Source organism: Paroedura picta, chromosome 5 (assembly GCF_049243985.1).
Source record: "Paroedura picta isolate Pp20150507F chromosome 5, Ppicta_v3.0, whole genome shotgun sequence".
NCBI lineage: Eukaryota > Metazoa > Chordata > Lepidosauria > Squamata > Gekkonidae > Paroedura > Paroedura picta.
In genome coordinates, this window is record NC_135373.1 from 118,996,981 (window position 1) to 119,018,718 (window position 21,738).

The window sequence follows — 21,738 nt, forward strand, 5'->3', positions numbered from 1 at the left end:
TGGGAAATACCTCAGAATTTTGAGGATGGCGCCTGACAAGGGGGGTTTGGGAAAAGGGGAAACCTCAGCAGGGTACAATGCTATACAGTCTACCCTCTGAAGCAGCCAACGTGATAAGGTAGGCAGGTTGGCATACTAGTTAAGGAGCCAGCTTCTCTTCGTTTAACTTTCTTTCCAACGCTATTGCAAGAAGCAAAGGGGAATAATCTCACGCACAGTTCAAGGAACATGGTTGTTGACTGAAGGTAAGCCATGGTAACCATTTTGTGACTGGCTCAGCCTTCTGCAGCCGCCATTTTGTGGCAGCCAATTTGAAGTTGCTGTGTCAGAATTCCAAGGGTGCCCACGGGCTCAAAAAAATTGGGGACTTCCTTCAACTAAAGAAAACTTCAGGGGCAGGGAAATTTAAGAGGAAGATGGGGAGGGGTGGTATAAAAGTCAAACAAATTAATGAGGGAAGAAGAGAGAGAGGAAACTGGGAAGTATCTGATGCTGCCTTTGTTTAATTATCTATATCATCTTGTTTAATAAACTTAAAGACCCTACAAGAAAATTTGAGTCCAGTCATAGAATCATAGCTTTGGAAGGGATCTTCTGGGTAATCTAGTCCAACCCCCTACACAATTCAGGAATTCGCAACTACCTGCCTACCCACTGTGACCCCAATTTCATGCTCAGTGGCACCTTTAAGACAAACAAAGTTTTATTCTGGGTGTGAACTTGTGTGTGCATGTACACATCCTCAGGCAATGAAATAGGAATAAGGACAGGGTAAATTAGCGGGAAATTAGCAAACAACAGCCTGAAGATATCCCACAAATATGCAGCATAATATCTTGCTAGAATAACAAAGTTCAATTTGGGTTCCTTTGTCGTTCACAGAAACTTAAGGGGAATAAAAATGTTAAGGTTAGCGATTAATGGCCGATGCTTTCCCAGTTGTGAAAAGAAGTAATTAAAAGAGACCCCATCCGCCTCCACCCAAGAATGGAAGTATCCCCACAAATGACAAGCCATGCTGAGTTTGGTGTCTTGTCCTAAGACCAGAGAATAAGATTCTAAGTTACATTATATTACATATAAGAAAGAATGTCAAGTTTTGTGAGAACCATTCATCTTTACCTACTTAGCAATTAAATTCAGGTGGATAGCCATGTTGATCTGAAGCCATAAGGTCAGTACGTAATTCAACTGGTGAAGACCTTAGACTAGTCACAGTCCTGTTAGAGCTGTTCTGATCGAGCAGTAATATCAGGGCTCTCAGCCTCACCTCCCTCACAGGGTGTCTGTTGTGGGAAGAGAAAAAGAAGGCAGTTGTAAGCTGCTTTGATACTCCTTTGGGCTGTTCAAAGCGGGGTATAAAAACAATTCTTCAAGTGGGTGACACTGACGGTATTCTGGATTCTCAGTGTTTTTTGCCAGTTACCCCTGTCTCCTCCTTAAATTTCACTGCCTTTGAAGTTTTCTTTAGTTGCAGGGCATCCCTGATCTTTTTGAGCTCATGGGCACCTTGGGAGTTCACACAGCAAGGTGTGCACAGCCACAAAATGGCTGCCACAAAATGGCGGCTGCAGGAGGCTGAGCCTGTAACAAAATGGCTGCCACGGCTTACCTTACAACAATGTTCCTTCTGCTGTGATGCCAAAGCAATTAATTTTTTTTTTTTTTTGCTCAGCCTGTCTGAATCTTTACCAGGTAAAACCCCCACCTGGCTCAGTCCCCTTTCCAAAAACGTTTGGGGTGTCAATTGAGACCCCTGCTTTGGTGGTTTGCCTCCATCGCAAGCAGGTCATCTCAAAGACGTGCCTGAATCATGGCCGGAATTACTAGCTGCATTACTGAATAAGAAACTGTTGCCTTTCCAGACAAAGGGGAAAGCCCCAAGAAAAGCTTTAGCAGGTGTTTGTGGTCTACTGCACACATGCTCCTTTCAGGGCACAATGCGACTCGTGTTACTAAGCTGGTATAAATCTCTCTTGAGCCACTTGGGATCATAGCCTTGGGGGCACCACTCAACACGCCGAGGGACTTCGGCCAGAGAGGAAGCTTCTGGTTTCCGAACAGTTGCAAAAAGCAAAACGGGAAAGCTGTAATAGAACTGGAGATGACAGGAATCCCAAGCGTTGCATACCCTCCCCTAAGATGCTAATTCCCCGTTCCACCTCGGGACTCCCGTAAGCCGTATAAATTCTATACAAGGAGGAGTTATTTGCGATTTTGTTTCATTTGCCCAATGCAAACCTCAGTACCTGGGTTTGGGCTCCTAGTCAGCATCTGAGGAATGTTAGTTTTATATTAATTTCATATTTGGATTTATATAACCGCTTTTAATAAACAGTTAAAACTGTCACATCCGTGGGTTCGAAGGAAGCCAGGCACACTGGGAGTTCAGTTTGCTGTTTATCGCGATCTCAGCATGGTGGTACAAGAGGACCACGATATGGGAGACCCGGGTTCAAATACCCACTCGTCCCATGGGCTGCAGGTTACTGGGCTGATTGCACTCACTCAGCCTGACCTACTTCACAGGGTCGTTGTGAAGGTAAAATGAAGGAGGGGAGAAATTATATAAGCCGATTTGGGTCTCCATTGGAGAAAATGGCTGGGTATAAATGAATTAAAATCTCCATAGCCAATCAGATCTCCATTAGCCAATCAGAAGTCTTATAGGGGGAAAGCCCCCCCCCCCCCTGGCTTCACCCACTTTCAAAAAAACATTTGGTGGGCATCAAGAAAGGTGTTGGTGAGCACTATTTATTTATTTATTTAAATTTATAACCCACCCTCTCCATCAAAAGGCCCTAGGAAACCTGTCACAATGTTTGAAATGCAAACCAGCCTTTCACAACCCTGATTGCTCATCGTCTCCCTGTCACAAAGAGACTTTGAGCCCTCTTTGAGCCAAAGCGCTATCGTCATTCAGAAGAATTATTTTGGCCAGTGGACCAGTTCCCAACCTGTAGCCCGTAGGTAACCAGCTACTGCTTCTGGTGGTCTTGGGTTCGATATAGATTCCATATGTGCGCAAAGATTAGATATGCAAAGAAGAGCCAAGCAGCAGTGGTCCGCAACTTTTTTTAGGCTGCGGACTGGTGTGGGGGGGAGAGGGTGATCCGGGTGCCGTGCATGGCACAAATGTGCATGCATGGACCTGCCGTGCATGCACGTTTGTGCCGGCGGCCGCACTTCCCCCTCCCCCCCACTGCAAAAAGAAGCTTGCCGGGCCGCAAGGTAATTGGCTGCTTTGGCTGGGAAGTTTCTCACTGCGGGCGGGGGGGGGGGGGGGGAGGGAGCTGCAGCCCAGTGGTTGGGGACTACTGGCTTAAAGGAATAAAAATAGGCTTATTTGGAGTGAAACAACTTCGTAAAGAAAGAGGAGAGAGAAGAGAGACTTAGCAATATAACTGCCCTCTTCTGTTCATTCTGTCAGTCCTGTTCTGGAGGCAAACAAGGCGGAAGTATGCTCAAAGGAGCCAGAAGTTTCCAGTTGTGTCAACTAGGACACAGGAAGAGATTATTTGAAAAATATCGGAAATTTCCCGACCTAAATATGCTAAACATATATCTCCTCTGATGCCCCCTGCAGGACGTTCCCCATATGCTGTTGAATTGTGCCCACTACTGCCCTTGCAGTTTCTAACAGCTTATTGTTTGTATCATCCCCGCCCGCTTGTATTTAAAGCTGCTTTTGGCCATCTGAACCCTCTGTCCCTTCTTCCGTAATTTTCATATGTGTCCCCTTGTGCAGGAAAATGTTGGTGCCAAGTTTTACATTTTGAGCAAATCAGCGTTAATGCTTCCTCAGTGGAGACTTGCATTGAGGAAATGAATGGGTATCTCCTCTTCCTGTTTGCCTATTGTTTGTGTGTGTTGATAAAATTAGTTTTGACTCTTGGCTAGTCACCGTAGCCTTAACCCAAGGTGCTGTGTATGCGGTTTCAGAGTATGCAAAACAAACAAAAAATATGTTTTGGGTTAGTGTAGCAGCGAAAGAGCGGCGGCCCCGAATCTGGAGAGCCGGGTTTGATTCTCCACTCCTCCACGTGCAACCAGCTGGGTGACCGTGGGCCAGTCCCAGTTCTCCCAGAGCTCTGAGTAGCAAGTTAGTAAACAGCCTCACAACATCCAAAATATGAAGTATGATAATTCCTTGCTGGAAAAGCAAATCAGTCCTTTGGGCTCAGTTTTCATACATAAAAACATGGGACTAAAAATGTTAAGGTTAACACCTTGAATGAATCTTTGTGGGTCTTGGACTCCAATTTTGTTGTGCTCCTTCAGACCAACACGGCTACTCCCTTGAAGAGAGTGCTGTGTGAGCAGCCAAGTCCTAAGGTCAGTCGCCACCATTCCCCTACGAAGCCAAATGAAAGGACAGTTTTCTTTTGCCTGCTAAAACCAGAAATTTGAAGCAGGGAAAATTAAGTGATTTTCCCCTGTCGTAAAGGAAGTCTTTGTCAGAGGAGGATATTCTAACCTTGACCTCCTTCCAAGTATTTTCGTCTCTCCTCCCTGACTGCTGAACCATTGCTGGTGCCTTTTGCCCTGTTCCAGAGGGAATCAGCCTTAGACCAGAAGACCGGGCTGGACTTTCCTCATTGTGTCGCCTTGCAGAGAATGAAATCCAAATGTTTATTTCTGATTTCTCGGGGGTTATCCATTTAAACACGTCAAAAGCTGAGAAATGTATTTTCTTCAGACCTTTGTTAGATGGTTTCAAGAAGGGTGGCATCTTCCGAGGCCTACGTGCCTCAGCCTTTACTACGGGCTAGCTGGTAACACTTGGCCAGCAGCGCACATCGGACACGGAACACGAATTTCCCTTTTATAATCTAAACCGAAGGATTGTGTTGGTTGACAAAACACCTAACAAACCCTCTTTATTTACCCGGTTTCTGCTGCTGCCAGTGACCCAAGGACTCCTGGGACGCTTCCGAAAGGTCGTCTTTGCCGTACTGCCCTCTTTGTTCTGCAAGTTATCTTTGCGGAAGGATAACTTTTGTCCCCCCCCCCCTCTTTTAAATCTCCAGGCAGCCGACTTAATCATCAGCCCCTCCGCTACCTCCAAGGAAAAGCCGGACCCCAATGGCCTCGTGTTCGGAACCGTGTTCTCGGACAACATGCTGTTCATAGAGTGGTCTCAGGATTCGGGATGGGAGAAACCTCGTATCAAGCCCCTGGAGAACCTCTCCGTGCACCCCGCCATATCAGCCTTTCACTATGCCGTAGAAGTGAGTATCGCAGTAGGACAAAAAGGAGCCCTTATCTGTTAGATTGACAGGCTTTATCATGTTTGAGCATCTTTCCCTGGAAGAGGGGCCATGGCTCAGTGGGCTGCAGAAGGCCCCTGGTTCAGTCCGTAGAATCTCCAGTTAGAAAAGGATCAGGTGATGTGAAAGACCCCTGCCTGGGACCCTGGAGAGCCGTGGTCAGTCTGGGTAGACAATATTGATTTTGATGGACCCGTGGTCCGATGAGTCAGCTTCGTGTGTGTTATAAAACATACTTCTTTTGTCCGAACTGTGGAACAGTTGGCACCAAAATAGTAACTGCAGATATTGCTCCAGAACTGCCTTGCTCAACTTGTTTAGCATTGAGAAACCCCTGAAACATTCTTCAGGCTTCGAGAAACCCCAGAAATGGCACAATCATGCAGAATATGGTTGGGAAGCAGAGCGGTGGACACGCCCACCCAGGGCCCCTCCCCTTCCCACCTCCTCCAGGCCAATCAATGGCCATTTGGGGGGGGAATGGATTGGCGTGACCATATATGGTCATATCACCCATATGTTTATGTTTCATAAATTTTTTAAAATATGTAAAAACTAATATCAAAGCCCATTTTAGAAATGGGCTTTGAAAGGGGCAGCAGGCATGAGAGGGTGGCCGTGGCTCCCTTTGGCCCACAAAGCTGGCTAAAGGGAGTGGAAAGCCCCCCCCCACCGGGGGCAACAGAGCTTTGCAGCCCACAGGGAGGGTACAAATTCCCTCCCCCCGGCTCCCTCCCAGCAGGAGCGTACCTGTGGGCCGCAAAGCCCCGTTGCTGCCTCTCTCTTCATGGGCGACAATGGAGGCCGCAGCCACAAGGCTTCTAGCAGGCAAGGAGGGAGGGAGGGAAGGAGCTGGAGGGGGAGGGCCAATCAGGGTGAACCTGGACGGACAGGGCCCCGGACAGTCTCCTCCCAGGAGGCTGTTTCCCAATATATAAGAGAGCGAAATAGTGTTAAGGATGCTGCTGTGCAGTACGGTAAGACTGCTTTTTTAAAAACTTAGAAGCAGTATGTTAACGCAATCACCCCTTTTAAAAAAGGCATATTTTTTGGAATGGAGGAGAAAGGGAGGACAGCAACAAGGAAAGTGTGGAAACAGCCACAGTAAAACCCAGGTTTCAGTTGCCTTGAAAGTGGATTTAAAGTGCATTATTTAGTGAGTGTGAAAGCGTTTCCTCTCTTGATGTGAAGTGATTCTGACCATATTCAGTAAGAAGACCTGCTTTACCCGTGGTGATACCATACGCCAGCTTGGTGAGGTGGTTAAGAGCGGCGGCCTCTCATGTGGAGAACCGTGCTCGATTCTCCATTCTTCCACATGCAGCCAGCTGGGTGACCTTGGGCCAGTCCCAGTTCTCCCAGAGCTCTCTCAACCCTACCTACCTCACAGGGTGTCTGTTGTGGGGAGAGCAAAGGAAGGCAATTGTCAGCCGCTTTGAGACTCCTACGGGTAGTAAAAAAAGGAATACAAAATCCCGCCTCTCTTGATGGGACTTTGTTGCCCTCTTCTCGGGACTCCCCAAACGTGTTCTGAACCCACGCAATGCAGCCTCCTTCCTGAAGTGAAAGAAGTCTAATATTGCTCAGTTCCTGGGTAGGGAAACGAGATACCCACATCAAGTTCCACAGGAGAATGAAGACATAAAGCAGGAGGGAAATGTCTGGGCTATATAAATAAACTATTCTAATCACTTGTTAGTATTCCTAGTGCACGCTGCAAACTCCAGCCAAGGTCTGACATATTCAGTCTGAACCCAGAGTTAGTTAGCTCGAACTTGGATGGTCCAAGCTAAATCATAGCCAGTTTGGTGTAGTGGTTAGGAGTGCGGACTTCTAATCTGGCATGCCAGGTTCGATTCTGCACTCCCCCAAATGAAGCCAGCTGGGTGACCTTGGGCTCGCCACAGCACTGATAAAACTGTTCTGACCGAGCAGGAATATCAGGGCTCTCTCAGCCTCACCCACCTCACAGGGTGTGTGTTGTGGGGAGAGGAATGGGAAGGCGACTGTAAGCCGCTTTGAGCCTCCTTCAGGTAGGGAAAAGCGGCATATAAGAACCAACTCTTCTTCTTCTTCTTCTTCTTCTTCTTCTTCTTCTTCTTCTTCTTCTTCTTCTTCTTCTTCTTCTTCTTCTTAGTGATAGGGTTGTGAGTGTCCTGCACGGTGCAGGGGATTGCACTAGATGACCCAGGAGGTCCCTTCCAACTCTTTGATTCTGTGATTCTATAGGCTCATTGGATCTTGGAAGTTAAGCAGGGCTGGAACTAGTTAGCACTTCAATGGGAGACCCGCAAGGAATACCAGGGTCACCGTGCAAAGGCGGGGAAAAACAAGCCACCCCTGAACATCTCTTGCCTAGAAAACCCATGAGGTTCACCCTCTGTCAGCTGCCCTTTCCACCCTTAAGGCTAGGTCACACACGCCCAGGTGTTAAATTAATTCGGCAAAGGTTAACTTGCGGCCGAGCGGCTCCTCGGGAAAGCGCGGAGCCTGAGGTGAATGAGAGGTGATACAAAAGATCTTTCTCCACTTCCCCACGGCTCATTCCAAAGCGCCCTTTGTGGTTCGGAGGGAAGCAGCCGACAAACACATGTTTGAATCGGCACAAGAGGCTGTGCCATTTGTTCCCCAGTCCTCCCCTCCTGAAAACTCCCCACCATTCTGCTGGGCCGCCGGCCTCCTCAAAGCACGGATGTCTGACGGAAGCCCAAAGAGCCGCATGTGTTATACTCCTGCCTGTGTCGGAGCCTCGGTGGAGGGCATGTTTCTGCTGCCAAGGAGCGTGTGGAGAAAACGTTTTTGTTCCTTTTTTTTGTTATTTTTTTCTATCCCCCTCCCTCCGCTGCAAATTTGAGAGTGAGCGGTAGGCTTTGGAAGATGGGTTTTTTTTTCTCCCCTCCCAGCTAGCATGACTTCCAGAGTAGGGTGGCCAGCTTGGAGGTGGCGATCACAAAAATACATGAACTTCCACATGGTGTCAGGGATGACAACTCATCTCCAAGCAACGGAAATCAGTTCCCTTGGAGAAAATGGCCACCTTGGAAGGTGGACGCTCTAGGATTATACCCACATTGGAGTCCCTCGTCTTCCCAGACCTCAGGCTCCAATCCCCAAATTCCCCAGTGTTTCCTGTCCTTGACCTGGCAAAGATTTGGCTAAAGGCCTCGCCCTTGCCTCAAGTCTTTAACAAGACTCCTCTGGGCTCTTTCAGTCCTCTACTCCTGTCTCATTCCTTCTCTCCCAAAGAGCCATTTTGTGTAGGTTGTTGATAACAATCGATCTCCAGACAAACAGGACAAGTTCCCATGCAGGAAATGGCTGCAGAAAATCGTGGACTCTAACAGGAGTGGCTAAACTGTGGCTCCCCAGATGTCTGTGCACTACAATTCCCATGAGCCCTTGCCAGCACACGATGGCAGGAGGTTCATGAGAATTGTAGTGCACAGACATCTGGAGTGCCACGGTTTGGCCGCCTCTGCTCTATGACATTATACCACGGGTAGTCAAACGGTGGCCCTCCAGAGGTCCATGGACTACATGGTTTAGAGTTTAGAGGCTTCCCCGGCTTCAGTCCCTCCCCAGAGCTGTTTAGTCACTAAGCACAGAGAAGCCCGTTTGCTGATGTATTTTCCCTTTATTTTTTACACTGTTTTTGGCTGAAAATCGGGCCCGTGAGGGGGGGGTTCACTCGGGGGGAGCGTGGCAACGATGAAACGACAGCTCAAACACACCTGCCAGCTGGATGGGTCTCTCCGTTGCAACGAATCAACACATATTCGTTGCAACTGGTGTGTTTTTTTTAAAAAAAAAACCTTTCTTAAAGGGAAAGGGGCTGTTTGGGAGCATGCTAACGGCCGCCCATTGGCTGCTTGATGGCCAGGGGCGGGACGAGCTCGGCAATAGCGCTTCCTTTCTAGCGATTTTTGCTGAGACCGGAAGCTTGTCGGAAACGATGGAAACGCAACTGGATTCCACTACAAAGTCAGGTATGCATAACGACGAATTCCACTATTTTAAATGGCGATTTTTCGTTCAGCAAACAATTTGCTACAAGGATCCCAGTGCGGAAAGCCCCTAGTCCATGGACATCTGGAGGGCCGTAGTTTGACGACCCCTGCTCCAAAGCATCCGTTTCCTCCAGGGGAAGAGATCTCTGGAGGACTGCTCGAATCCTGGGTATGAATTGCTGGTAATACTCAGTATCTGAAATCTCCATTGCTAATAATGAATATGCTCTTTTTTTTTATATGTTCCCCCCATTCGTTTTATTTCGTGTGTTTTTTCCCCGTTTTCTTTTTACCCTTGTTGCATCACGTTTCCTCTAGCCAAGAGGACTGACAGAGGCGAAACTACTCCACATGCTGTGGCTCAATGAATACACAGTGGGTATAACGACAACGATGCTTTTGGCCTTCTTCCCCCACCCTTCCCCTTTTCCCCACCATGGCTCTTGCTTTTTTTTTTTTGTTCATTTGGTCCGTGCCTCCTCTGATTATTCCAGCTCTGCCACCTCCGTGGCCTGGCACCTCTGTTGCAGATAACATGGCAAGCGTCAGATTGTTCTTCGTGCATTCATTCGGGATGTGGTTTTTTTTGTTGTTGTTGTTTGTTTGTATTGATCCATCAGTAAGAACCAGTCTTGCAAAGTTACAAGCCTGCTTGCCCAAGCGTTGCTATGCTGCTGGCTACCAAGTGGGGTTTCCCCTCCATGGCGGGGCACAGACTTTGCATGCAGAAGCCCCAACATTCGAGCCCCTTGTCCAAAAGAGCACGGCTAATGAGAACTATGTTCAGTTTCTTATCCCCTGTTGTTTCGACCTGAATATCCCAGTTTTCGCTTCTCCCTTTTGTGAATCCGTCCGGCGTTTCGTTCTCCCTTCTTTTCTTTACTTTTTTTTCCCCATTTTTTCCTGTTTTCCTTGCATCGAAATGATTCCGTTAAATATGCCTTTCTTAACTTATTTGTGAATCGACAAATCAGTGTTATTCGGACTTTAAACGAACAAATGAAGAAGAAGAGTTGGTTCTTATATGCCGCTTTTCTCTACCTGAAGGAATCTCAAAGCGGCTTACGATCCCCTTCCCTTTCCTCTCCCCACAACAGACACCCTGTGGGGCGGGTGAGGCTGAGAGAGCCCTGAGATTACTGAAGAAGAAGAAGAGTTGGTTCTTATATGCCTCTTTTCTCTACCTGAAGGAGTCTCAAAGTGGCTTACATTCGCCTTCCCTTTCCTCTCCCCACAACAGACACCCTGTGGGGCGGGTGAGGCTGAGAGAGCCCTGAGATTACTGAAGAAGAAGAAGAGTTGGTTCTTATATGCCTCTTTTCTCTACCTTAAGAAGTCTCAAAGTGGCTTACATTCGCCTTCCCTTTCCTCTCCCCACAACAGACACCCTGTGGGGCGGGTGAGGCTGAGAGAGCCCTGATATCACTGAAGAAGAAGAAGAGTTGGTTCTTATATGCCACTTTTCTCTACCCAAAGGAGTCTCAAAGCGGCTTACATTCGCCTTCCCTTTCCTCTCCCCACAACAGACCCCCTGTGAGGTGGGTGAGGCTAAGAGAGCCCTGATATTCCTGCTCGGTCAGAACAGTTTTATCAGTACTGTGGTGATCCCAAGGTCACCCAGCTGGCTGCATGTGGGGGAGCGTGGAATCATACCCAGCTCGCTAGCATAGAAGTTTGCATTCCTAACCACTACACCAAGCCGGCCTACACTGTATGTATTAAGTGATGTGGAAATCTACAAGACTGAGAGCAAAAAAGGGGGGACAGCTCTGCTACCGGCATTTGGGGTTAAAGTGTGGCTCTATAAAAAGAGGTGGAGGGATGCTAACGAAGTTGACAATGTCTGAACTTTAATTTTTTTTTTAATATTACCTACCGTGTAGTGGCTAAGAGCGGCAGCTTCTAATCTGGCGAGGCGGGTTTGATTCCCTGCTCCCCCACATGCAGCTGGCTGGGTGACCTTGGACTAGTCACAGTCCTGATAGACCTGACCAAGCAGTTATGTCAGAGCTGTCTCAGCCCCACCTCCCTCACAAGGTGTCTGCTGTGGGGAGAGGAAGGGAAGGCGCTTTGAGAGTCTTTTTTGTAGTGTAAAGCAAGATATAAGAACCAGCTCTTCTTCTTTTTCTATCCTGATCCGTTCAGCATGGGGTAAGCTACTAAAGCTCTGGGCTGGGAAATAGCTGTATATCTTGGGGGTGGAGCTGGGGAGGGAGAGACCCCAGCAGGGCAGAGTGCTCTAGGGGCCACCCTCCAAAGCAGCCATTGTCTCCAGGGGGTGCGATCTCTGTAGTCTGGAGATCAACGGTAACAGCGGGGGTTCCGCAGGTGCCCCCTGGAGGTTGGCACCCCTAGATATTTATATGCGAATTAATCTGCACCACAGTGCTTGGTTATCTCAGGAACGTTTTACAACAGCCTTGTAATGCAGACCAGTACTTTCCCCCTTGCCTCATGGGAAACGTTCTGTTCATGTCTAGGTGGACAGGTGATCCAGGACGCTTCCCAGCCCCGCCTCTTTAGTGCCCCTTACCGGCTCTACTCTTGTGTGCAAGGGGAAAATCCCCCTCCACACACACACAGGCAATCTCAAGCAGCTGTATTTTGGTGAAACCAGCAGGCTTGGAACTGCCCGCTGCTTTCCTCTTTAGCTACTGAAAAGGTTGCGCCGTTTGGGCAGCTGTTTCCCCGTCGTTCTGAAAACAGCCGTGCAAGGCCTTTTGCTGATGATTGTGGACAACTGCTCTCACATTTGGCTTCCTTCCAGGCACGTTTGAGTAATGGCCGGGGTTGTGCGGTTAGAGTTCACAATAAGAATTCTAAGAAATGTCCAGGGATCACAGTTCATCTTCCATAACTGTGCAAGGCTGGGATGCTTGACCCACAACCATGATCGCCTTCTCCAGCCTGTATAGAAATGAGGCATCCTTTTGAAGCGGGAATCCCTGATTAGTTCTAACAGCACCCCGGCTAGATTAAAGATTTATTTTATTTTTTTATTTTATTTATAATTGGATTTCGAGCCCGCCGCTCGTGGAAACCGGCTTGCGGTGGGTCACATAAATCAGTGGTCCCCAACCTTTTTATCACCGGGGACCACTCAACGCCGGGGACCACTCACCGGGGACCACTCAACGCCTTTTACTGAGGCCCGGTGGGGGGGGGTAGTTTACTCCTCTACTCTCAACCACTGCCCTAACGCTCTCTGATCGCTATGGTAATGTTTAAACATCCCTTCAATATAAGATACAGACACGCCACAACAATGAAGTGTGTTGTAAAGGGCCGGGGGGGGATGAAGTAAAGGGCCAGAGGGGGAGAAGGCGTCCTTCGAGGCCCACCTCCAATTAGTCGAAGGACCACATGTGGTCCGCAGCCCACAGGTTGGGGATCGCTAACATAAATAATCTGAACAATAAAAATACAACAAAACTCATTAAAAACCCCAAATACTAGGATACATAAATCCCAACAGATGGCAAAAAAACCATAGCCCTCCTTAACAGGAAGGCCCTTATGAGTGTAGCATGGGGGGAACCAAAATGGTAGGGCGCCATGATGGTGACGCCAATGCTAAGGGGGACCCATACCATCTTCTCTAGCACTGGTCCCGACCATAAACTTGGCAGAAAAGCTCCCTTTTCCAGGCCATATGGAATGCAGAAAGCTCTCCGAGGACTCGCAGCTTCTCCGGGAGCTCCTTCCACCAGGTAGGGGCCGGGACTGAGAAGGCCCTGGCCCTGGTCGAGGCCCAGTGATCATCCCTGGGGCTAGGAAGATCACCAAGTTAGTACCTGCAGAGTGCAAGGCCCTGCACGGGGACGTAGGGCGGAAGACAGTCCCTCAGATATGTGGGTCCCAGACCATGAAGAGCCTTCTTTCTCTGGATGAGCCCTTCTTTCTCTGGAGCTGCCTTTCTCAACTTTTCTACCATTGAGAAGCCCTTGAAACATTCTTGAGGCTTTGAGAAACCCCAGAAATGGCATGATGGTGCAGAATATGGTTGGGAAGCTAAGCTGCTTACATACCCATCCAGGGCCTCTCCCCTTCCCACCCACTCCAAACCCATCACTGGCCATTTTGAAAGGAGGGGGTAGGTTGACTTAAGCATATATGGTTATATAACTTGATAAAATATATTTAAAAAATTGATTAACTCCCACCCATTTGGGAAACCCTTCCAGGACCGTCTAGAAACCCCAGGCTTGAGAAATCTTGCTCTAGAAAGAGGTGGCCGGTGGAGTCCTCTTATGTTCCTGAGGATCCCGGCTCTCCATTACCAAATGAAACTTAAGTTTTAGCCGTCATGGTTTACTAGGGCACAGTTGAGCCAGCGATGCCAGCAAAGGTCAAGGTGATATTGCTCTTTTCATGCTGTGATTTTGGAGTTAATGTGCAACATTTACTGCCGTCGTTAGGAGGAGAGCCTGTGTGATATTTTCTGCTTCCTCCTTCGCTAGAGCAGTTCTCCAAAATCAAAACATCCCCCAGAGCGTGCCCTCTGAATGACAGCCTGGCTGGTTAACAGTTCTATTTATGGCTTAGAATTGGGCTGCAAAGATTATTCAGCTGAAGAGTGCGTTGTTCTCCCAATGAAAGCTTGCATCAGAAATTCCCGTCCCACCTGCCAGCTCAAAAACATTCTCGGCATCAGGTAGAACTGCCATTCACAACCTTTTGGGGCGGGGGGCATGGCCATTTCAGGAGCTCTTCCTCAGGTTCCCCTGCACTTGCGCAATGAGCTAGGCTAAGCGAGGCCTAAGCTAAGAGTGAACGAATTATCCTCGACATACCTTGCCTTATATATATGCAAGACATATTTCTAGAACATATGGCCAAGAGAAACATGTGCGTTCACCCCCCCCCCCTTGAATGCATTAATTCAAGGGACGGATGACATGGTTTCTTTTTCTTTCCCTTGATGAAGATTGGACATTCTAGCAATTAATGAGGTTATCCATGACAAAAAGGGTCTCTCATCGGTTCAGTCACCAGGACCCCCATAACCCACTTGGGCTCCCTTTCTCACATCCGTGGCCCCCTTCAAATGTGCCAGGGCCGCTGTACGCCAGACAGGACAGTTGGGGGTAGCAGAATGCAATGGAATGATTTTACCATTATACAGAGGGTATTTAGCTGCTGTTTGCTGAATAATATCTAGCATTTAAATAAGGCTTTTAGTATTTCCAGCATGATATCACATGTATCAAAGGATTGCCAAGCTATGCCTGGTGGGTATCCGGTCGGAGGGGTCATGGGGCACTGTAGGTAATGGCAGAACAGCACTTCTGCAGAAAACCTGAAAGTGACACCGTGCCTCTCTAGGAATCACTGGAAACTCTATGATAAAACCAGGGAGTCTTTGGTAATTCCTAGAGAGGCATGACACCATTTCTTGGGGAGGGGGGGGTGTTGCTGGAAGCACTTCTGCATGGTTGGCCTGATGCAGTTTCCTCAGCAGGAAAAAAGAAGTGAGCAGCCCTGATGCGTAAAACGTTGCGGTTGTTACAACGACCTTGTAAAGCTGGCCACTATTCTGATCCCTACCAGCGGAGGGGTGGGAAAGGAGGCTGAGGAAGTGACATGCTCAACACCATCTATGGCAGGGGTAGTCAAACTGCAGCCCTCCAGATGTCCATGGACTACAATTCCCAGGAGCCCCTGCCAGCATTCGCTGGCAGGGGCTCCTGGGAATTGTAGTCCATGGACACCTGGAGGGCCGCAGTTTGACTACCCCTGATCTATGGAGTGTTTGGTTGAGGGACGAAATGGAACTAGCAAACTGCAAACCAGGTCACACTTCATTCTTTCAGCTCAGCCACTGTGCCAGCTCCTGGGACATCTCCCGTTTTGAAGGCATAAACATTGTCGATAAACTGCATTTTCCATTTATTTCGGTTGGCATTTCGAATTTTAACAGCGTGCTTGCCACGCCAGCCGTGTCCTTCAGCGATTACTGACCATTCGCAACGGTTCTGTTCTTGTTTCTCTGCAGCTGTTCGAAGGCATGAAGGCGTACCGAGGGGTGGACGGCAAAATCCGCCTCTTCCGACCCAGGCTGAACATGGAGCGGATGATGCGGTCGGCGATACGAGCCACTCTGCCGGTCTGTACCGCAAGCCGATGTCTCGTCCTTCTTTCTAGAACCCTGGAAGAACCATGTTTAGATCCCCAAAACATTCGGTCTCACGCTTAGTGATTTTGCGTTCATGGCTTTCGTTTAGTCTAACCACCTTTCAGCTTCGTTTCAAATTTGGGAAGGGAGAAATAGATGTGATTTCTGTAAAAAGAGAGAGAGCTGTAAGAATCATTCCTGTTCACCCTGGGGACCATCTAGGAGCCTTTGGGCTTAATTTGGCCACAGCACCTCCGCTCAGTGGCTCAGTGGGAAAGCAGAAGGTCCCAAGTTCAATCCCCGGCATCTCCAGTTTCAAGGACCCAGTATGACAGCTAGATTTGAGTACAGTAGCCCCTTAGGACAGGCTTTCTCTACTTTTATACCACTGAAAACCTCCTGAAACATGCTTGAGGTTTCCTGAAGCCCCAGAAGTGGTGCGATTGTGCAGAATATGGTTGGGAAGCAGAGCTGTGGACATGCCCACCCGGGGCCCCTCCCCTTCTCACCCCCTCCAGGCCCATCATTGGCCATTTTGGGAGGGGTGGGTGGGTCGACATGACCATATATGGCCATATCTTCCAAGGCTGTCAAGAAGCCCTAGGGCAGGGGTAGTCAAACTGCAGCCCTCCAGATGTCCATGGACTACAATTCCCATGAGCCCCTGCCAGCATTTGCTGACAGGAGCTCATGGGAATTGCAGTCCATGGACATCTGGAGGGCCGCAGTTTGACTACCCCTGTCCTAGGGTGTCATGAAACCTTGGTTGAGAAAGCCTGCCTTAGAAACTCACTAGAATTTCAGGATATAAACTTTCAAGAGTCGAAGCTCCTTTAGTCCAAGATGGGATCCCATAGTAAATGATGCAAAAGGCCTTCACTGGAGACCCTGGAGAGCGGCTGCCGATATGAGTCGACAATGCCTGACTCAGTAGAAGGCAATAAAATCAGAGGCCGGTAGCACCTTTAAGACCAACAAAGGTTTATTCAAGGCATGAGCTTTCGAGTGCAAGCACTCTTCCTCAGTGGCTCACTGGCAGAGCATCTGCTTGGCAAGCAGGAGGTCCCACGCTCCTTGAATAAATCTTTGTTGGTCTTAAAGGCGCTGGTGGACTCTGATTTTATTGTGCTACTTCAGACCAACACGGCTACCCATTTGAATAAGTAGAAGGCAGGTTTACGTGGGACCATCTGCCCCTGCCCCTTTGTTCAAGAATATTTCTCTGGAAAAGCTGCGAGAAAAAGAGAAAACGTGGCAGGAGCAGTTCTCTGTGCTCTCACTTTCCTCATTTGCAAGCATTGTAAATGGCTGGTTCAAATCTCCTCTCCTTGTGCTTCTGAAATACCATTTGCAATGGTGATAAATACCAGTCACACCGCTCTTTTTGCGGGTGCTTAAAATCACATGATCTTTGGCACCGTGCCCCGTCACACGCCCGGGGCAGTGTCCTAAATACTCCGGAACGTCACGGCCCCTGATTTAATAGCCTAATTCAAGGTCCCCGTTAGAGCCCGTTCCCATAACGATTGGGTCACTTCTAAACTTGGTCTCCTGGTGGTGCAGCGGTTAAGTGTGGCGGCCTCTAACCTGGAGAACTGAGTTTGATTCCCCACTTCTCCACTTGGGCCATTCACAGTTCTCATAGGGCTGTTCTCTCAGAGCAGTTCTGTTAGAACTCTCTCAGCCCCACCTCCCTCACAGAGTGTCAGTTGTGGGGAGAGGAAGGGGAGGCTGATTGTAACCCGCTTTGAGACTCCTTGGGGTAGTGAAAAGTGGGGTATAAAACCCAAATCAAGCAATCCATCTTGTTTTTGCCTTCCTCTTTTCCTGCTACCTTCAATTTTTCCTAGCATTGTTGTCTTTTCCGGTAACGCTTATCAATCCCCCAAAATTGGGAGTACACAGGGCTAGGCAGTCAAAAGAGAGAAAACTGCGAAGGCAAAAAAGGCTGAATGGAAACCAGTCAAAGCAGTGTGTAGTCTTTCTATAGATTCGTATTTAATTAAACCTCAGTCACTGAGCAAATCTGTTTTGAAGTTTCTTCATCAGTGTTTGTATGGACAAAAGAGGTTATACAGACTCAATTCTTTATTCTCCATGTCTCTTGGAAACATGACCAGGCAAGAGAGACCTGGCGTGATCTGGTGATTAAGAAAAGCTGCCACTCACATTGAGAGCTAGGTTTGATTCCCCACTCCTCTACATGCACCAGCTCAGTGGCCTTGGTCCAGTCACCCTTCTATTAGGGCTATTCTCACAGTGCAGTTCTGTCAGAGCTCTCTCAGCCCCAACCACCTCACAGGATGTGTGTGATAGGGAGACGAAAAGAAAGATGTTTGTAAGCCGCTGTGAGACTCCTTCAGGTAGTCAAAAGCAGGGTATAAGAGCCCGACTCATCCCTTCTTGCTTTTCCAGGGATTTGACAAAGAAGAACTTTTGGAATGCATCCGGAAACTCGTGGAAATCGAGAAGGAGTGGGTGCCATATTCAACTTCGGCTAGCTTGTATATTCGCCCTACTTTGATCGGGACAGAGGTGAGGAGAATTTTTTTTTAATGTACTTATTTTATTAAGAACTGGGCAGCACACAGATTGCTAAAGCTGTTGTGCTCACTAACCCTGCACGCTGAAGTCCAACATGTTCTGCTAAGAATATTTTCTGGAGGCCAAGAGCCCCGAGCTCTCAAAACCCTCATCTCCCCCCCCCCCCCCATGATTAAAAGCAAAGTGGAATTCGTGTGTCATGGAGTGAGCAGCATTTGTTATCACTTAGGCCAGTAGCTTCATGCTCAGCATGCAGAAGGCCGCATGTTCAATCCCCAGCATCTCCAGTTAAAAGGCTTAGGCAGCAGGCGATGTGCTTGAGAGCCTGGACAGCTTGTGCCAGTCTGAGTAGATCAGCCTTTTTGAATCTTTTGACCGTGGAGGAGCCCCCAAAGTAATTTTTCGGGCTTCAAGGAGCCCTGGAAGTGATGTCAATTGGCCACACCTCAGAAATGACCTCACTACCCACGTTAAAAGACATGCTTGAGAAGGACTGGAGAGGAGGGGGGCGGAGAGAGACAGGGCGTGGTTTAAGGCGGGAGTAGGCGTGCAGGCTCCGCCCCCTCCCGGGCACAGGAACCACAAGGGAACTCACACTCAGGAGGAGAAGGGGAGCAATGGAAGGGGCTAGTTCCCTAGTTAGTGGCCGAGTCCATTAAGGCAGGAGAGGAAGTGCTGCAGACCCCTTCTGGACCTCCTACAGAGCCCTGTGGGGGTCCACAGACCCCTGGATGGGAATCCCTGGTGTAGTCAATACTGACTGGATGAACTGCTGGTCTGATTCATACATTCCCTCTGTCTCAGCCTATCCTGCCTCGCAAGGCTGTTGTGAGTATAAGACGGAGGAAATTGATGTGAGCTGCTCGGGGTCACCGTTGAGGAGAAAGGTGGGATGTAGATGAAGTAAAATAAATCAGCGGGTAAAGGGACAAGGCCGTTTTGAAAACAAAAAAGTACTCATCGTGCTTGATAATACCACCACCTAGTGGAAATATTTTGTACATTTTTAAATTTTCCGTTCTTTGCTTTTCTGACCACGCACCTTTTCCCTCCAGTATGTGGTTTATTGGGGGGGGGGGGGGGAATGGCGCGGTTGTGTTTGGCCATGGCCAGGCTGACTAAACCATCACACAGGAACAGCAATAATTTATACCATACCATAAAGAAATAAAGAAGCCTAAAAATCAAGCACTCCCCACCCCCCATTTATATTACTTAGTTTTAGATTTTTATCCTGCCATTCCGTAGTGGGCTCAAGGTGGCTTGCAACAAGATTTTCAAGGTTTTAAAACTAATTTCCTTTTTAAAATACAATCAGTTCAATAATTTTTTTTAAAAAATCTGTGGCCTCTTCTTGCACGTGGTAGGGGAACGATTTTCTAAACCTGTTGCAGGAAGAAAGCAGAGTATAAATTTGTACCTGAAGAAGTCTCAAAGCAGCTTACAATCGTCTTCCTCTCCCCACCACAGAGACCCCGTGAGGTCAGTGGGGATGAGAGAGTTCTGAGAGAACTGGGACTGGCCCAAGGTCACCCAGCTGGGCTGCATTGTGGAGGAGGAGTGGGGAACCAAACCCAGTTCTGCAGATTAGAGAGTAGCGGTCTTAACCACTGTGGCATGCCATCCCCAGTGGCCTCTCTGTGGCCACTCTGTGGAGAGCCAGTTTGGTGTAGTGGTTAGGAGTGCGGACTTCTAATCTGGCATGCCGGGTTCGATTCTGCGCTCCCCCACATGCAACCAGCTGGGTGACCTTGGGCTCGCCATGGCACTGATAAAACTGTTCTGACCGGGCAGTGATATCAGCGCTCTCTCAGCCTCACCCACCCCACAGGGTGTCTGTTGTGGGGAGAGGAAAGGGAAGGTGACTGTAAGCCCCTTTGAGAATCCTTTGGGTTGAGAAAAGTGGCATATAAGAACCAACTCTTCTTCTCCTTCTTCTTCTCTCTGAGACCAGTCTCTCCCCTTTCCAGTTTGCCTTCTGAGCCTGCCTCTTCTAGGAGGTTGCTGAAATTCGGATGCCTCCACCAAGTAGTGAGCCAGCCATCGAGATAAATGTATCTCCTGCTTTGTCGTTCCAGCCGTCCCTGGGCGTCAAGAAGCCTTCCAAAGCCCTCCTGTACGTGATCCTGAGCCCCGTGGGGCCATACTTTTCATCCGGGAGCTTTAATCCCATCTCCTTGTGGGCAGATCCAAAATATGTCAGAGCCTGGAAAGGAGGGACAGGAGACTGCAAGCTGGGAGGGTAAGAGCATCCCAACGGGAAAGCCATCCTTATGACCCTTCGGGTGGACCTCTTGGTGGCCCCTGGGTGACCACAGAGTATCATTTATTTATTTATTTATATACCACTTTTAGCCCATGTGTGAGACAGGGTGTTGGACTGGAGGGGCCATTGGCCTGACCCAACATGGCTTCTCTTATGTTCTTATGACCTTGCTGGTGGACCTCTTGATGGCCCCTGGGTTTTAGCCCATATGTGAGACGGGGTTGGACTGGATGGGCCATTGACTTGATCCATCTTGGCTTCTCTTATGTTCTTATGGTCCTTGGACCTCCTGATGGCACCTGGGTTTTGGCCCATGTGTGAGACAGGATTTTGGACTGGAGGGGCCATTGGCCTGACCCAACATGGCTTCTCTTCTTATGGTACTGCTGGTGGTCCTGATGGCACCTGGGTTTGGGCCACTGTGGGACACAGAGTGTTGGACTGGATGGGCCATTGGGCTGATACAACATGGCTTCTCTTATGTTCTTATGTCCTTGCTGGTAGACTTCCTGTTGGCACCCTGGTGACACAGAGTATTATTTATTTATTTATTACATTTATATACCACTCTCCTCTGAGGCTCAGGGCAGTTTACATAGAACGTAGAACAATGCAAGGATTGGAGGGGCCATTGACTTGATCCATCTTGGCTTCTCTTATGTTCTTATGGTCCTGCTGGTGGACCTCCTGATGGGAACTGGGTTTTAGCTCATGTGTGAGACAGGATTTTGGACTGGAGGGGCCATTGGCCTGACCCAACATGGCTTCTCTTATGTTCTTATGGTACTGCTGGTGGTCCTGATGGCACCTGGGTTTGGGCCACTGCGTCACACAAGTTGTTGGATTGGAGGGGCCATTGGCTTGATCCAACAAGGCTTCTCTTATGTTCACCCTGATTCCATCTAATGTGCTCAGTAAGGCCTAAATTCAGGTATGAGCATCGGGCAGAGATGTGTAGAGTCATCAGGGTTTGCAACCCGCTGCCAAGTTGAAGGGACGGACCTGGCTACGATTCGTGCCTTCCTTGGCTCAGGACAAAGACATCTGCGACCGCCTAGCATTGTCCAGGCATTTGGGGAATGTGTTCGACGGGCTCCAGGGAAACTGCTGGCTGAATGCCTGACAGCATCCGGCAGCACGAGCCAGAAGAACTGGACTGGAGGGCAGCTGCCAGTAGAGTGCATGCAATGAACAGATAAAACCTCCTGGAATGTTTTGTCCAGGCAGAGGAGAAAGGTCCTTCCTGAATTCCTTTACTGGGCTTGTGATATGAAGAGGGGCTTAAGTAGATCTGGCAACCAGCAATCCCAGCGGGCACCCTGGCTAGTTAGCCACGGGGGAGGGGCTGTCTTTTTTTTTAATTCAGTCATACGTGAGTCCATTGTAAATTTGGTGCTTTACTTAAAGTGTTTGGTTGTATTGCTTTGGTTGTATTCCTTCCTTCCTTCCTTCCTTCCCTCCCTCCCTCCCTCCCTCCCTCCTTCCTTCCTTCCTTCCTTCCTTCCTTCCTTTCTCTATTCTTCCCTCCCTCCCTCT

At 48.7% G+C, this 21,738-nt stretch overlaps 1 protein-coding gene across 5 annotated transcripts in view; it reads left to right on the forward strand.

The window, feature by feature from the left end:
• The window catches only part of BCAT1 (branched chain amino acid transaminase 1), a 60,929-nt gene that overhangs the window by 22,283 nt on the left and 16,908 nt on the right, over positions 1–21,738 (forward strand). For 4 of the 5 annotated variants that reach the window (XM_077340166.1, XM_077340167.1, XM_077340164.1 and 1 more), the window contains exons 3-7: positions 5,031–5,231; positions 9,596–9,652; positions 15,273–15,383; positions 17,808–17,927; positions 20,015–20,178. In XM_077340166.1, the coding sequence (XP_077196281.1) occupies positions 5,031–5,231; positions 9,596–9,652; positions 15,273–15,383; positions 17,808–17,927; positions 20,015–20,178 (653 nt within the window). The remainder of the gene's footprint in view (positions 1–5,030; positions 5,232–9,595; positions 9,653–15,272; positions 15,384–17,807; positions 17,928–20,014; positions 20,179–21,738) is intronic. The other variant, XM_077340168.1, reaches the window with a different exon arrangement.